This window comes from Eschrichtius robustus, chromosome X (assembly GCF_028021215.1).
Source record: "Eschrichtius robustus isolate mEscRob2 chromosome X, mEscRob2.pri, whole genome shotgun sequence".
Taxonomy (NCBI): Eukaryota; Metazoa; Chordata; class Mammalia; order Artiodactyla; family Eschrichtiidae; genus Eschrichtius; species Eschrichtius robustus.
The window spans coordinates 60,302,639-60,320,340 of record NC_090845.1 but is presented as its reverse complement, the minus strand read 5'-3'; the positions used below and the strand labels follow the sequence as shown (position 1 = coordinate 60,320,340).

General features: G+C 47.7%; 1 protein-coding gene across 3 annotated transcripts in view; it reads right to left on the bottom strand.

Annotated features, from left to right (window-relative positions):
* The window catches only part of STARD8 (StAR related lipid transfer domain containing 8), a 71,231-nt gene that overhangs the window by 46,457 nt on the left and 7,072 nt on the right, over positions 1-17,702 (bottom strand). For 2 of the 3 annotated variants that reach the window (XM_068533181.1, XM_068533182.1), the window contains exon 2: positions 12,857-12,890. In XM_068533181.1, coding sequence (XP_068389282.1) covers positions 12,857-12,890 — 34 coding nt within the window. Of the gene's footprint in view, positions 1-12,843; positions 12,891-17,702 lie in introns of those variants that run through there. The other variant, XM_068533184.1, reaches the window with a different exon arrangement.

The following is a 17,702-nucleotide window of genomic DNA, read 5'->3' as shown; positions in this document are numbered from 1 at the left end:
AGGCTGTTCTCTTTGACCAAGTTATTGTCCTCCATGCCTGGTGGTGCCGCCCATGCCCCCTTCTGCCTTTGACTTGCTGTATAACCTTTGGGCATGTTACTTGCCCTTTCAAGTCTAATGATATCTTCATCTGAGCATAAAAAGTTAGATGGACTAGGTCAGCAGGCTTGCAAATTGTGCCTCACAGTGGCTGGGGAGGAGCCTCAAGGCCTACCTTGGGGATGTTGGGGGAGGGAAGAACAAGGGAAGGCTGAGGCTGGAAGCTCAGGTTCCCATCCCTACCCCACCTTGCTTCAGTCAGAGCCACGCTGCTTTTCATCTGTTTTATACATTGAGCTTCCACACAGGATTCGGTTTGGGGGGAAAAAAAGTCTGCGTCTAAGAAAAAGCAAATGGACTAGACATGTCCTTACACCTGGGCCTCAGTTCCCTTCCGAGTGATCATTACAGGCCATAATACAAGTCAAACCTTTAGAGCAGTGCCCAGCATGTAATGATGATGACAATAATAGCTACCATTTATTGAGCACTGGGCAATGCTGGGCATCGCTTAAAGGCTGTACCAGGGTCAACTCATTTGTTCCTTCCAAATCTTCTCAAGAAGGCACAATTGATATCTTCATTTTACACATAGGACATTGAGGCACAGAGAAGTTAAGGAACTTGTCCAAGATCACACAGCTAATGGGGGGTACAACTGGGATTCGAATACAGGCATTTTGGCTCTAGCGCCCTCCTTCTTGATCGGTCCAACTATTGGTTCTCCATACATATTTAGTTATTTTCCTTATTCTTATGGTTATTTCCATTGGTATGTTCTCTTACCCTTCATCTGAAAGTTGCGCTGAGTTCACCTCTCAGTGTGACTGTGCACCTAAAACCAGACCGTGGCTGTAGAGTGGGTGCATTCCTGTTCTGGCAGCCAGCCAGGCCAGGCCTCAGGGTGCCCTTGCCCCAAATCTGCAGAGATAAAGCCTATGGTCTGGGGCCACTTCCCCAAACAGTGGGCAGTGGGAAAAGACTGAGTTTGCTAAGAAAATAATGGACTTGAGGATATGGGGAGGGGGAAGGGTACGCTGTGACAAAGTGAGAGAGTGGCATGGACATATATACACTACCAAACGTTAAATAGATAGCTAGTGGGAAGCAGCCGCATCGCAAAGGGAGATCAGCTCGGTGCTTTGTGACCACCTAGAGGGGTGGGATAGGGAGGGTGGGAGGGAGACGCAAGAGGGAAGAGATATGGGAACATATGTATATGTATAAGTGATTCACTTTGTTATAAAGCAGAAACTAACACACCATTGTAAAGCAATTATACTCCAATAAAGATGCTAAAAAAAAAAAAAAAGAAAGAAAAGAAGAACTAGCTCGCATGCTCAGAGCCTGGAAGAAGCCAGGGAGCAGACCGGCGGGAACCTGTAAAGTGGCTGGATGTCCCACAGGTGACAAGGCTCTGCTGACTTGCTCAGTTCAGCCCATACTGACCCATCACTCTAAATGTCCTCCATTCGCCCAGGTCAGCCTTCCTTCTTATATTTCTTCTCCTTTTCTGGCCCCCTCTGTTTTTCTCTTCCTCTCCCCTCCTTCTCCTTGCTCAGCAAGGCTCATAATAACTTGCTAAACCACAACCCTCATATTTCTTATATTTCCACTTCCCAGGGAAATTTCTCAGCTGGTCCTGACTGATTCTCCTAATTGATCCTCCCACTCTGGCCACATTCATCTCTTCTCGGGCCCCACCCATCTTCCCCAGGCTGGATCCCCTGACTTGAACCCTTCGGCCCAAAGCCTTGCTCCTTCTCCCTACCTTTACTTGGCTGTCAGAGCCACTAACTCCCTGGGTGAGTCCCTTCCCTTTTCTGGGTCTCAGTTTGTCCATCTGTTAAAGGTTGAAGGGGAGGAGTGATTGGACTAAATGATATCCGAGGAGTTTTCTAGCTTTAATTTCCAACCCTTTTATATCTGGTCCATTTAGAAAATTGAATCTTCTTGGCCACTTTCCTCTCTCTCTTTCTCTCTCTCTCTCTCTCTGTCTCTCTCTCTCTCTCTCATTTATATCTATGTATCTGCACACACACATACACACAAATGTGTCTGTGTGTGTGTGTGTGTGTGTGTGTGTGTGTGTGCTGAGAACTCTGAAAACACTACTTAGGGTCAGAATCCGAGGAACTGGGAGCTGAGGGAGGTAGGGGGTGGGAACAGGAGTTGCTGAATTTTCAAAGTAGAGCAGCATTTTAAAAGCCAAGTGACTTTAGAAAAATGGTCCTCTCGGTTGAGGTTGAGTTTGGCTCCAGAGGAAGCTCAGGGAACTATGTGCCCAGAACCAGGGCAGGAGCAAAGCACTGACTCCGCTGGGTGTGGTGCACCCCCTGGGCTTGAGCTCCATGCCTGCCCCCCGCCCCACCTGACAGTCACCACTTGCCTGTTCCAGACAAATCGTCAGAGCTAGGGACAGTGGTGACCCAGCCCCGGATGGGCCAAGGTTTCTGTTCTCAAGGTGCTTACAGTCAAATTGCAAAGACAAGCATGGAGATAAATAGAGCATCCCTTAGAGTTTCCAAAATGCTTTCATTTCTTTTGTCTCATTTGGTCCTTACAACAACCCTGTGAGATAGCAGGAGAGGAACTGTTATCCCATTTTACAGAGCAGAGGACTGAGAGTCAAAGAGAAGACAGAATTCACCCTAGCTGATCTGACCGGCAAGTGGAGAGCTGAGACACAGACCCAGGTGTTTAATTTCCAGAGCCAGTGCTCCCTCCAAAGCATCATGCTCTCTCGCATTTTCAATAGCTTTGACAATAGAAGCTTTCTGGAAACTACCGGAAAAACTTCCTAACGGTGGCTAATTCTCAAAAGTGGGAGTGAGGAGTTATAGGACTTTGGCTCTCCATTTTGTATCCAGATATTCAGGTTAAAGTTTTTCCTCAGAGAATGTAGTTTATTTCGAATCCTTATGTGAAGGAAATAGCTCCAACACAAGGCAGAACATGATCCATGCTCTAAGACAGACAAACAGAGGATTTGAAGGTGGTGGGGAGGGGACACTATTTGAACTGGCTGTCAAAGAATGGCAAAGGTCTGAACAGACTGAGATGGGGGTGAGGAGACTCAGAATCCCAGGGACCACAGCAGCTCTCCAGCCCAGCAGCTGTTGCTGACTTCTGCGACAGCAGCCCTGCCTAGAAGGAATTTTTCCTGAACAATTAGGTGCATAGAGTGGGCAGGATTTCCTGTTTTCTTTCCTTTCTTCATTTTATATTGTGAGGTACCTGGCCCTGAGTCCCAGCCTTGGGAAACACCTGCTTCACCCACCCGCCCCTCACCTGGAACGTGATCACAAATTGCCCTGGAGATGGGCCAGTCCAGCCAGACCCAGGCAGAAGGAGCCCTAGGGACCAGGAGGCTTACAAACAGAAGGGGGCCCAGCCAGGCCTCCCCACACTGCTTTTCACTAAGGTCCAGGAGTCAGTATCAAACTCTCAGATGATCAGATTGATCACATTTTTGGAAAAACAAGGTCAAACAACTTTCTGATTAAGGGCCATACAACCACAGTGTGTAGGAGATGGAAGGGCCTTAGAGGTCACTCTATCCAATCCCCTCATTTTAATGATGGGGAAGTTGGGGCCCAGAAAGAGAAGACACTTGCCCAAGGTCACAGAGCTGCTAGCCACCAAGCCATCGTGCCTGATTGTAACTTTAGCCCAGCTGACGTGTGACCCTTGCTGTGTGTGAGCCAGGCCTCCACAGGGCTCATCGGCAGATATGAGAAAGCAAGCACATCTGGTCTTTGGAGACTGGAGGTATACAGAGACACATCTGATACTTCCATCACTCTGCCCGAAGCGGCCTGTACACACTGCCTCCCTGGAGTGGGGGTGGGACTCCAGAGCCATCCAACCTGGGCCCTCCCCATCAGAGAGGCCCAGGGGCTCATTCTTGAGGCCTCAGCTCCTGCCTTCTTAATCTCAAGTCAGACTTCTGGACTGGAGAAAACATCTCTCCCTTCCCCCACTCTCCTGCTTGGACTGGTCATAATGGTCACTTTTATAATCATTTAATAACTATTACTTGTGTATTGCCTGGGAGCTTATAGAGCTGTCTCACTCCCACTATCACAGTTAGTTCCCACAACAACCCAGGAATTGGGTGTTTGGATCTTTATTTTCAAACTGAGAAAACTGAGGCTCAGAGAGGTGATCACACAGCTGATAGGTGACAGAGTCAGAATTCAGACCCAGAGCTGTCTGAGTTCTTCAGAAACTGAGCCCTTTTCATCAGCCTAAAGCCACCTTTTTCACTGGTTTCTTGGGAAGGATGGATGGGCTGATAGAAGGATGGAGCAAACAGTTCTTGAGCACTCTCTCTGTTGCTGGCTATGTATTAGGCGTGAGGATACAGAGAGGAATGAGACAAAGTTTCTGCCCTCAGGGAGCCTACCAGTTCAGTGAGTGCCTCTCAAACTTTTGCACCAGGGTACCCCCAAACGACTGAACAGAATGAACTCATTCCCCACACAGCCCCAAGGAGCCGGGGAGCCCATGTTGCCAGCCATAAGTGAGAAATTTCTTGGAAGTCTCCACTTTTATCTTACAAATTCATGTGAATTTTGCATGCTATTCCGTTACATATATTTATGCTTGTTTTAATTTAAAAATGACATTTCCCCCCCAGATCGTTTAGGGAGAATGAGCTATTCCATACAGATGCTCTTGGAAACATCTGGGAAGAGGTTCTGCTTACCTCTGACCCAAGGGGACACAGAGACCCCTTTGAGAAGCAAGAGAGAGTAGCACGTTTTTGTGCGGTGAAGGTTAAGATTTTGGTGAAGAGGCTATGTGTGTGTGTGCATGCATTCACACATGTGACACATATAGAAGCTCTGTAGAAGCTTCAGAGGTGGCCAGAACTGTTTCCTCTGCAGGACCATGTTTCTTTGGCACCCAGATGATCCACACTTCTACCCTGCCAACTAGCTGTGAACTAGCCATGCTCCTCAGCCCAGAAACCAGAACTGGAAAGGACACTAGGTGTTCTGGAAGGTTTTGTTTTTTTCCAAAAGACCTTTTGCTTTGGCCATTTTGGTAACTGTGGTTGGGAAACAAGACGGCACCACCTCCCAGCAACAGAGAGCTGAGAGGGGAGAAAGTCAGGCAAATTTACAGCAGCTCATGTGGGGCAATGAAGTAATTATCCTGTGAGAGACATTTAGGGACTGGCAGAGTGCTTCCCTGCTTTTGCCGGTTTTCTCAAGACAAGAAGCATGTACTTTGCAAAGTCTGAATGCTGTTCTGCCATTTGCATGTTCTGTTAATGAATTAATGAATTCATTATTTATTCTGGGTTTTTTTGCTTGGTTTTAAAGGAAGGTTCTAAGTGCCAGCCTACTTTGATGCTCCTCAGGGAAACAAGAAAAGGTGCTTGGACCTTCTCTTGGGCCATAGGTTAAAGGGAACAGGGCATCTCTGGGGGCCAGATGTGCTGATAACAGCAGTGAGATCAAAGTATGATCAAAGCGCCAAGTGGTGGATGTGGGGGGCGGGGGGTGGTGGCGGGGAGCATTGGAGATTCTGAAACAACTGCCCCTCCCCTCCTTAAGGGTCTCCTTTGGCCGTTTTCTTTTTCCAAACGTTGAAGGGTTTTGTGTTTTGTTTTTAATAAGGAGACCATTCCCTTCCCCTGTGGAATGTATTCCCTGAAATATCCTGCTCCGGGGGCACATGGACACAGAGTTGGAAGCCTCTGTTCTCAGGAGCCCTACTGCCTATGTTTTCATTTTTCTTCTTGAAACGTAAACCAGATCAACTCTTCCTGTTTCTGGTTTGGGGATGTGGAGGGTCACACAGCAGGGACCCTCTAGCAAACAGGTCAGAAGGGGCCTCTGAAAGCTGCCCCTTGGCTGCCCTGCCATAGGAGGAGGGCTATAGGAATGGAATTTAGTCCCATGGAAAGAGGAGGAGAACAGCATCCAGGCTGTGATGAGGAAACAGCTCTGCTTCCGATGCCAGTTTGCTCTCCTTTGCCTTTGCCCTTAGCCCAGGCTGATGAAGGCCTGGACACCACGGAGCTTTCACCAGCTGAGCTGCTGATCTTCAGCACTTGGGTGCTGTCAATTGGGAGTAAGTTTAGGAAAGAGTCATCAGGACTGTGAGAAATTAGGAGTGGGAGCTGTTCATTCTGTGGAAAGACAGATTCTGGGAGGACATTATACATGAGTGGGGACTTGGGTTCTGGTCTCAGTTTTACTGCTAAGTGCTGTCTGCTGTTTTGCAGATCACCTACCTTCTCTGAGCTTCAGGTTCACCAACTGCAATGGGAGCATTGGACTGTATGAGCTACAAGGCTCCTTCCATCTCAGACTTTGGGAAATTCTAAATGCCATCAGATTGGTCATAGGGGAAGAAGGAATAGAACAACTTCCATGAGACTCCAAGGGGTGAAAACAAGACCACTGGGTGGAAGTTGTGAGGCAGATTCTGGCTCCATATAAAGAAGAACTTTCAACCGAGTACAGGATGAAAAGGGATGCTTGACGATACCTGGAGAGCTTGGTCTGAGCCTGACTGGGCACATAGCAGGAATGGTATAAAGGGTGAGCAAGTGTTAGCAGATGAGCACTGGACTAGAGCAGTGGTCTCCAATATCCACTTTTATGTGGCCTATTTCAGTCTCCAAATGAAACCTTTATGGAACTTCCAAGAGGTGAAATAGATCTGGTTGAGTGAAGCAACCCCCCCAAATCTGTCCTCTTCTCACATCTCCCAGTGAATCTCTGGGGACTCTAGAGTTCCTCGGGACTCAGTTTGTAAGCCACTGATTAATATGAATATGGTCCTTAAGTGCCCTTCTTGCCTTGAGATGCAGGCAACCTCCAAGTTTCAAGGGTTTGGTGGAAACGTGTTTTACATGAATCTGTACCACTGGCTGCAACTGTTAAGCCCGTCAAAGCCCCGTCTCAAGACAATTTGTCATCTGGAGCCAGTGGGGGCTCTGTGTTCATCTGTAATAGCTAGTTCAGAGCTGAAGTGATAGGGAAGAAAGTCTGCTGAGAAAGAAGTCACTAGTCTAATTACCAGAAGTTCCTTTGCTATGCCATCAAAAATAAAAGACAGTCCTTGGCAGATTCGTTGTTTCTGTGAGGCCCTGTGCTTAGTTCTGGGAATACAGAGGTCAGTCAGATGTAGTTATTGTACACGAAGAGCTCATGGTCCACGGGAGATACAGGAAAGAAAAGAAGCAAATGCAGAACTGCATGATGTGTTATAATAGAAATATGGACAAGATGGGCTTGTCCAGAGGACCAGAAGACGGCTTGACAAGCCAAGTAGGGGGACTGGCAAAGACACCCACAGTGGAGAGTCCAATATGAGAGTTCATTGTATGCATAGGGAATTCTGAGTTGTCCCATGGGGCTCGGAAATGTGGGGATGTGGTGTGAGATGAAGTAAGAAAGACAGGTTATTAACTTGTGAAGAACCTTGACTGCCAACACAAAAAATCTGGACTTTGACCAAAGGCAGGGAACAATCAAAGGTTTTTGAGCATGACCAAATTTTTCTTTTAAAGAGAGAACTCTGGCAGCAGTATGGGAGGTGGATTGGAAGGGAAAGCATGCTGGCAGGGAGACCAGTTAGGAACTGTAGCAACCATCCATGTCAGAGATGCTAAGGGCCGAGATGCAGGGCTACGGCAGCGTGGGTGGAAAAGAAGGGGCAGATTTGAGAAACATTACGGAGAAGTTTCACGGGCATGATTTGGTGACTGCACGGTAGCGAATGAGATAGGGAGGAGCCCAAGCGATTTCCATGATTCTTGCTTGAGTGACCGGGTGGATGATGGTACATTAACCAAGCAAGAGAATCCTAGAGAAGGAGAAGGTTTCCAGGAGAATGATGAAGAACTATGCTCTTTAGTGTTGAGTTTGAAGGATTCATGTGAGCTTCTGGTGGAAGCGTCCAATAACACTTTCCAGACCTGTCATTCCATCTGCAACTCCCATTCCCTCCCCAGCCCCTGGGTAGCTGTCCCATGCCACGCAGCCCTTGCTCTGATCTTCTGGATTGGCCCAGGCTGTGAAAATGGCCAACTAAGCTGTGCCTCAGGACATTTGCTTGGCTCGTATCGGTAAGCCTGGGCTTGGCTTTCTGTTTCGTACTCCTGACAGCAAGCATCGGGGACCTGGACTTCCCAGCCCATTTTGACCCTAAAGGAAGCTGTTACTCTCCTCCGTGGGTCTGGAAATCCTTCCCCTATCCAAAAGAACATCTTGAAACTGCCCCGTTCACTGACCCTATCCCTGCCTCTCCCTCCTTTCAGCCTGACTCTGGCAGGGACAGGGGGTGGAGGACGACACAGAGTAGCGTGCAAAGGACCTTGGGACCTTCTAGTTCAACCTTCTCATTTTTCATACAAGGAAACTGAGGTCCAGGCAGGGGAGGCAACTAACTCAAGGTCACAGAAGGAGTTAATGTCAGACTTGGGATTAGATCTTAGAATTTTCAACTCACAGTCCAGTGTTTTTTACCTTGGCTGAATTCACTGCAGACCATGGTTGAAAGATTTCCTGTCTCAAATGATAATCAATTCCAGATACCCCCTAAGTCGGTTTTTATACTATTCCAAGTTGCTGGATAAAATATCTGTCAAATGCTAGATAAGCTATGCCCTGCAAACGTTCTTCATAAAATGGCAAATGTTAAATGGCCAGATCTGTCAAGAATTAGTTACAGTAATGATTTGGTCATTTTCAAAAGAGAGGAAGTTAATTGAATTATTATTATGATGATGATTTTCATAGACTCAGTGTTTTGGTCTACTGTCCTCTTGAGCCTTAGAAGTGACGTCTAATAGCAACTTAAATAAATGCATTTAAATAAATGTATTAGTTTCTATTTTTTCCCTTTTAAACTAGTCTCTCTGCCCTCTCAGAACTGGAGGGAGGGGTCTGGGCAGCTGATGGACAAAGTCTGGTGCTGAGTCCAAGCCTGCAGCCAGGCTGGAGCCAGTTGGGTTGGGGAGCCAGGGCTCTTGTTACAGGCCAACTATTACCCCACAGGTCGCCTCAGCCACTTCAACAAGAGAGCTTGAAGAGAAGCCCTGAATGGCTCCAGGCAACAAAAGGAGCCTTGTGCACTGGGAGCAAGGGGCCTCAGGGAGGATTTGGTGCAAGGGCAATGGGAGGGAAGGTCAGCTGCCTTCTCACCTCTGTGGACTGCTGGGAAGGGGAGCTAGTGAGTTAAACAGAAGTGTAGGGTCTGCAAGTCGAGAAGTCGCTGAATTTCAGAGCAGCAAGATACCTTAGAGGTCATTTAGACCAAACTCTTCATATTATAGTTGGGAACACGAAGGCCCAGAGAGGGGAAGGGGCAGGCCCAAAGTCACACAGCTGGTCAGGGGCAGAGCCAAAACTGGAACCTAGAACTTCTGGTGCCCTAGTCAAGTGTTCTCTCTTCAGTACCTGTGAGGCAATTCAGAATTGTGGATTTTGTTTGGAGGGAAGGGGCTCCTTTTGGGTTCCAGAACCTATTTCCATCTCAGGAGCAATTCATCCCTAAGTAACACAACATAAGGAGTATGGAGTGATGCAGGGAGCCCGGGAGCACCGAGTGAGTCTTGGCGTGAGCTCCAACGGTCTAAAGGCCTTCTTGACCTGCCGGTTTGTGTTACCGCTACCTCTGTGGTTTCCAATGCTGGGTATATATGCATGGGATGGTTTGGAGTGATACACTGATGTTTTGAATTGTGATAGATATATGTTGAATTCAATATGCATTAGGAAAGCTGTAACTAGTACCTCAACCCCTCGCTTCATAGATATTTACGGCTTAAAGTGAGGTTATTGTTTAAAATCGGGTTGAGTTAAAGAAACATAATAAGTACATAATGGCACAGGATGAAATAATGGCAAAAATTGTGAAGTTGGTTCACCAGTAAGTGAAATTTGGGAAACATTGTGCTAGTAGATTCTTGGGCCGTGATAGCAGGACCACCGAAGTTTATTCAGGCTATCCTCCTGGGCCTGGGCAGCATTACATATGTTGAAGCCAGTTGGACGTTCCTAATGTTCTCCTGTGCAGATGGTGCCAAAGGTTTGCTCTGTCGGTGAAACCACTAGGACAAAAGCAGTAGCGTGGTGGCAGAGAACCCTTTGATTGACTAATCTTAATAGGAAGAAGATTACATATGAAAAGCATACTCAATTATCAGCTTTGAGTCAGCGTACTGGCTTCTCCTTCTCTAAAATGTCCCTGGGCCGTCCTCCCCTCCACCACTTCTGCTCTACTCTGGTGGAACTTGTAAGAATGGCATATGAGAACACAGCAGGCTCAATGTACAGATAGAACACTGAGAGTTAGAAAGGGGAAGGTTCTTAAGATCATTCAACCATGAGTCATACAGTCAAGACTGGATCCCAGGTCTCTTGATTCCCAAACAAATGCTTATTCCACCAGTGCTCCACACTTCCTGCCCCGCAATTCCTTCTCCATTGCCCTTTTTGCACACTCCCCTCAACCCTACTCCCAGCCCAAATCAGGCATCTACAGCCTCCACTGAAGTCTTGGCTAGTACAGCTCACTTCCTTTAGACCTTCAAAATTCATCAAGGGCCCAAGAAGCTGGTAACATTGGTCACATCCAAGAGGATTGCTGGGTGGTGGAGAGACAGAAGTGGGAAGATTTTTATTTTCATACCTCTTGAATTTTAAAACAGGTGAAGTCATTACCTAGTCCAAAAAAAAATCAATAACTAAACAAACCAAGAGTTCTCTCCCTCCTTGAGCTATATCTCAAAAATAATCACATTTGCCCAGCACTTTGATGTTTTAACGCACTACCTCTTGCGATCCATGCAAGACCCCCATGCAATGAGCTCCATTTTACAGATGTGGACGTTGGTCCAGAGAGAGGAAGTTTCATGCCTGGGTCCACGCAGTGAATTGGTTATGAAATTTGGTATACAATCCAGGTCCTTTGATTTTCAGTGCCTCGCTGCTTCCACTGCCGTATCCACATAAACTCTTAATTTGTGCCAGATTGTCTTTGGATCAGCCTGAGACAATGTGTTCACACTTGCCCTTAAATAGACATTTTCAAACTTTAACCTAAAGAAGTAGCACAAAAATCAGTCCCAGCTCAGTTCTGCAGGTGGCAATCCCTTCTGCCTGACCCTGCCCTCTAAAAGACACTCCTCTTTCCTCTAGAAACCACAGGCCACTCAGCCACCTGGTGCCCACCCGCCCGGGATTCAGCACTGGCAACTCAGCCTGGCACAGACATTCTAATGAGGCAACTTGGCAGCCGCTGAGAGTGCTTTTGTCTGGTGGGGGGGGGGGTCACTATTTCAGGGCCTGAGGGTTTCTTTTTAGCCTTTGCAGCTGGTGCCTCTGAAATGGAGAAGTTTGTCCTTCCCCCGGTATGGGCAGCCCATAGATCTTGTGCCCCCAGAAGTCTCTGTTGCAAAGCAGGAACTGTGCTCAGCAAGAAGCCCTGGAATGGTGATAGGGGAGGCTTGGGAGGGGGTGTGGCACAGAGAAACAGATGTGTGCTGTATGCTGATCAAAGCAGTGTTCCTGCTCCAAAATAGGTCCCCTCTCATCTGCTGTCATGGCAATGTAAATAAACACCTCGCCCTGCTGGCTCTTCTTCTTTTTCAGCAGCCACCACCCAAGAACTCAGGGTCCTAGGTGGAAAAGTCCTTGAGAGGTAACCAGATCCCCTCTCTGCCTCCTGGTAAGACTGTGTCCAAACCAGCTCCAACAACTTGGGGAGGTGCTCAGGAGCGAGGGCTCGGGTTGTCTCTTCCGACATCTTCCCAAGATGCCTCGCACAGGCGCTTAGTATGCCGCTTCTTAATTGGTGTCTTTCTGTTTCCGTGACCCCCCAGCCCTAATTGCTGTCTAGCAGCCATGCTCATTCAAGCCCTGAACTCATCCTGATGAAAACCTGAAGCCGGTGGAAATGGCTGAGATCGGGCTGGAGCCAGGAGGATGACCTAGATGACCTCAGCAGAGCCTGGTTGATGCCAGGAGTCCAGGCTCTGGCAGCAAATTCATTCCTGGCCAATATCCTTCTTTCTCTTCCTCCCCAAAGAAGTCATCCCCCTCTAGACAACTGTGCCCTCTTCAATGGAAGGGAGTTGCTCCAGAATGCCACCCACTTGTCCACACCCAAGTAGGACACCAGAGGCAGAAGGCAGATAAGAAGCCAACCTCAAAGAAACTTGTTAGAGAGGAAAGGGAAAGATTTTTCTCCCTCAAGGCTCTCTCTCTCTCTCTCTATATATATATATATGTATATATATATATATATATATATATATATACATATATATATATATATATATATATATATACGTATATATATATATATATATATATCCCTTCAGCCCTAACTAACCCTCTTGGTAGACTTCCACACAAGGTAAGCATTGGAAATATCACACACTGAACTCCAAATGCCAAGTCTCTTTCCTTCACCCTCATCTTACCTGTTCCCTTTCCCAACATATCTCCCACCCTAATATACTTCCCAGTAGAAAGAAGGCATCTGAGAACAAGGGAAGCGTATGGGTGGCTGCCACTTGCTGATAGCTCTGTAGGGAGATCCTCCCCTGGCTCCCTGACTGGAGAAAACCTGAGAAATACAGAAGTTCTGCACACCCACTCACTTCCAAAAGACCAGGCTGAGGAGCCCAGGAAATGCCCACTGGAGGGAGACAGAGAACATCTCCAGCTTCAGCATCTAGGACATCGGCTCCACGGTCCAGGGACCCGATCAGCTAGTCTGTGAGGACCACTGAGAAGCTCAGTGCCATTGCATGCCACTTCTGAGCCCTACCTCATGCACTTACCGGCATTCTTCCTCCCCTGCAGCAATGGGAAGCACTGTAAAGGAAACAGAGAAGAAATTAAGGCATTGCAGAGCCCCACACAATATCAAAACTGGAAGGAATCTTTGAAGTCAGCAAGTTCAATCTACCCATTTTACAGGAAGACACACGGAGGCCCACAGAAAAGGAAAATGAAGTACAAGTAGGGAGCAAAGTGGAGCTTAGAAGCCCAGACTCCTGACTGCCCACTCCATACTACTTTCTCCCACTCCACTGGCTGACTCCTCTGGTTCATGTCATTCTCATGGAATAAGAGCACCCCCAAGTCAGGAGATGAGAGGCAGTCTGTGCAGGTCACAGTACTGTTCCCATGCCTGACAATAAGAATTATCAAAGAATCAGTCAGCATTTGCTTGGAACATGCCATCCTTGGTATAGCATCAACCAGGTTAGAAGCAAGGTATGTTGGTGGGAAAAGCAGTATTTGGAACTGGAAAGCTGAAGTTCAGGGCCACCTTCCCCTATTTATTGGTTATATAACATTGGACATCACCCATAGCCTCTTGAAACTCAGTTTCTGTATCCATAAGCCTAGGATAGTAATAATCCCAACGTCACAGATTTTGTGAGAAATTGATATACACAAAAGCATTTTTAAATGATAAAGAATATTATAAATTAATTCATTCAACAAAAATTTATAGAGCACCGATGCCCTACAAGGCACTATAATAGGATGCTAAGGATATAGCATAGATTTAGACAGATAAGGTCCCTGTCCTCATGGAGCAGGGACAAACAATAAATAGGTAAACAAATAAATCAATAAGGAAATCACAGACATCACTAAGAACCAAGAAGGAGAAACTTTAAAAAACATGATGAAGTAGAGAATGATAGGGTAGACAGAAGAGGCGGGGATTGCTTTAGAAAAGGTGACCAGAGAGCATCTCTCAGGGGAGCTGAACTTTGAGCAAGGCCTGGATGACAAGAAGGAGCCAGCGATGTGACAATCTGGGTGCAGAACATTCCAAACAGAGGTTAAGAGAGTCAAGGGCCAAATTATGCAGGATTTTGAAGGCCAGGGTGAGGATTTTGGCTTCGATTCAAACGATGGTAGGTAGCCATTGGAAGGCATAGAACAGGAGAATGGCAAGATCTGACTTCCATCGTAGAGAGATCACTCTGGCTGCTGTGCGGAGAATGGATTTTGGAGCTACAGAGGAAGCAGGGAGGTCTCTTAGAAGGCTTTTGCAGTGGTGCAGGTAAGCAATGTTGGTGGCTTGGGCTAAAATGATAGTGGTATAGATGTGAATTCAATAGTTAAGGAAAGAAAGAAGGGTTCCTCTTAGAGGTAGAAGGGTTGTCTTGCCTATTCTCCTGCCTTCATGCAGCTAGTCTCTAAGCCAACCAAAATATTATAAGGAAAGGGGTTGCCATAGTACTTTTTATCTGTCTTATCCCTGCACAATGATTGCCACACCAGGTGCAGACACTTGACTACAATGATTTCTAGTCCCGGGAGATTAATCTCAGCTCTAGATCACTCTGAAATGACCAAAAGTCAGATCCACCCTTGTAGACCACAAGACAAAATCTGGTGAATCTCCAACCCACAATTGGCCACAAGAGAGTGTAGGGGTAGGAGGTGTCCCCCCTGAGTGTTCATTGGAAAAGTCCTCAAGGGATGTTAGTGTGAGGGAGATGGACAGTTCTAGAACGAGATAGGTGTGAAGAGAGGGGAAAGACCAGTCGAGAAAGAAAGATATGAAATTCTCCTACAAACTCCAAAGTGGACCCATGATTAAGCAACTCAATGTAATTCTCAGTGGTGGACAAAAGGGGAGTTAAAAAAAAAAAGGCTGAGGGGGTGGGAGGGAAGGTGGAAGCAGGGCCTTGTGAGGTCCTAAATGTGACAGTTCTGGAAAATTAGGAGACGAACTGATGGGTAGGGCACACTGTTACTCTGCAATCCTGTTCTATTCTTATTAAATTCCCCCCTCTCCCACCCTACCCCCTAACGCACCATAGGTGTAAGAGAATTAAAGATCGTTCAGGAGCTAATTAAGCTTTAAATTTACACAGGGATTTTACAGGTTACAAATAAGTAAACGTGTTTGACTATCACAGACATGGTAGGTTTTCTTATACTCATGTGACACATGAAGAACATGAGGCCCAGAGAAGATAAATGACTTTCCCAAGGCCACACAGCTAGTACATGGCAGAACCAAGTTTACAGTTTAGGCTTATGGGGCTCCCAGTTTTATTGCATCCTATTCTTTTTTTCTCTGGGTCCAGGATAACCTGGCCTAGACCAGGACCATGAAACCCACTCGGCTTTGGGCCCTGATCCTGGTGCCATTTTGGTAGCTGTGAGGCTTACAGGGGAAACTGAGGTATGAACTTTTACATCTGAGAATTTTGCTACAGGGGGCGAAGGTTCCTTTTGTTTCTGGGTTGTAGAACATATTCCTGTCATGTGGAGATTCTGGACAGAGGAGCCAGGAGTCCAGCAGTTGCAGAAATAGGCACTCTGGAACAAGGCCGGGATTTTTGGTGGTGACAGTCTTCCCATCTAGTGGGTCATTCATTCATTCATCCATTCATTTACTATGAGCCTCTAAGGGCCAGGCCCTTTGATAGGTACCCAGGGATTCAGATAAATTAAACATGTTCCCCGCCCTTGAGGAATTCACAGCCAGGTGGGGGCAAGGGGGTAGGCCACAAGTACAGATCATCACAATGCCATGTAAGTACTGGAAAAGAGCATGGCCGGAAGAGCAGAGAAAAAGTCAAAGAGGTGTGGAAGCGTGAGGTTTAAGGAAATGTGTATAGTCTGGCTGGAGAGCAGAGTGCCAGACAGAGAGTAAGAACTATGTGTGGAGCAGCGGTCGGGGCCAGATCATGAAGAACCTTGTAGGTCAATGTGATAGAACTTGAACTTTATCCAGAGCCCAGTGGGGAGCTCTTGAAGGGGCCTAATCAGGGGAGTAACAGAGTCAGGTTTATGTTTCAGAATGCTACTCTATCTGTTGAGTGAGGAATTCATTGGGAATGGGGGTGGGGAAGGTTAGGCAAAACTTGACACGGGGAGGCTGGAGCAGATAGGGTCAGTGGCCTTTGGGATAGAAAGGAGGGGACCAATATATGAACTGTCTATATAATGGAACCACAGTAAATGACAGGATGTGGGAGGTGAAGAGAGGAGTCAAGGATGAGTCCAAGCAAGGTTTCTGGCCTGGGCAACCAGGTGGATGGAGGTGTTATTAACTGAGGTCAGGAACAGAGGAAAAGGCCTGGTTGGGGGTAAGTGGGAGGGGAATCTTCCTTTTGTAATGAATCTCGCTCTGAATCTCTTGGATTTGAAGCCTGTGTGCAGCATCTGCTCAGAACTATGCAGTAGGCCCTGTGGTGGACCTGCAGATACAAACTTGCACAGAAGCAGCTATGGGCCTTACGCTTGAGGTGCTTGCCATCTAGTGGGAGACAGAGTGGCTAGACAGAAAGAGACAGATCCAGAGTTTTTGACAGAAAAAGGGAATCCTGTTGAAAGAGTGAAAAAGAGAGAGCCAGAGCCCAAAGGGGGATGGAAAGAGGAAGCTGGCTGCTGGGTGAGAAGTTGCGGGATCTGAGAGGGGTGGTTGGAGTAGCAAAGGCTACTGACAGGCTTTGTCCAGACCTGAGGAGTCCTCAGCGTCACTGGCGGGTTTGGAGCTTGTTCTCCCAGCATCCTCTATGCCCAGCCCTTACCCTGCTATCTGAGCGCAGGCTGGTGGGGACTTTTCCTCCTTTCCTTGCCTGGCTTCCCTGCTCCCCCTCAACCCCTGGCCAGCCCTGTGCCACAGGCCCCAGCCTGGGGCTGGTCATGAGAGCACGTTCTTGACATTCCAGCCTCCCCCAGCCCTCTCAGCTGGGCCACACAGAGCCCTATTCACAGCCTGACCCCTCCCTCCCTCCTGAGTGGGCTCTCACTGCCCTCAGGCCCAGCCTGTGTGTTCCCAACACAGACTATGGCCACTGTGAGAGGCAGGCTCCCCTGATCCCTTGGTAGCTGATTCCTCTGTCTCTTGGGTTCTCTCCTCCGGGAGAAGGTGCAGTGGCTTTGGCTACTTGTATGTGCATGAGAGTACATGTATATTCTATGCACTCAGCCAACTTCCTCTAGGCTGGGCCTGAAATAGAGGCTGTGTCGGACTGGACACAGGGGTGGATAAGACACAGGTTGGGTCCTTAAAGGAGTTCATGGTCCAGCTTGTAGGTCGCTGGGTACATGGACTGCAGTGTGCGTGCTGGGGCTGGATTGAGCCTCAGTTGGAGCATTCGTGTCATGGTGTCGCTTTTAAACCCCATTCCAGTGGCCTGGGAACATGTGCTCATGTTCAGGGTGTGATATCTGCTGCGAGTGAGGTGCTGCAGCCCTGAGGGATGCCAATCGCTCCCCTGGGAAGGACAGGGGAGACATGGTTTAAAGTGGGACTGAGTGACAGCAGGCATTCTGGGCCTGGCCGCATGCCTTTGACGAGTTCTTTGCTGGGCCTCAGACTTGTTGCCTATAATAAGTGGGTCCCTGACCATTCTTATCCTTTCATCACAAGGAAGAGGGTGAGGGACAATCCCAGCTGGGAAAAGACACTGGAAGAAATGACTTCAAGAAGGCCTTTGTAGAACTCAATCTGGGACAGCATTTTGAGGAATCCCCAGAGGGGATTTTTTTCCCTTCTCTGGGGGTGCGAGCTGTCCCAGACTAACTTGGAATGTGTGAGCCTCTCAGAAGTCCTGGCTCTCCTTTCCCACCCGCCAGAACTACCATGGTCTAATACCCCACTCACCCACCCCCAAGAGGGGATCTGACCTGTAGCCTTAA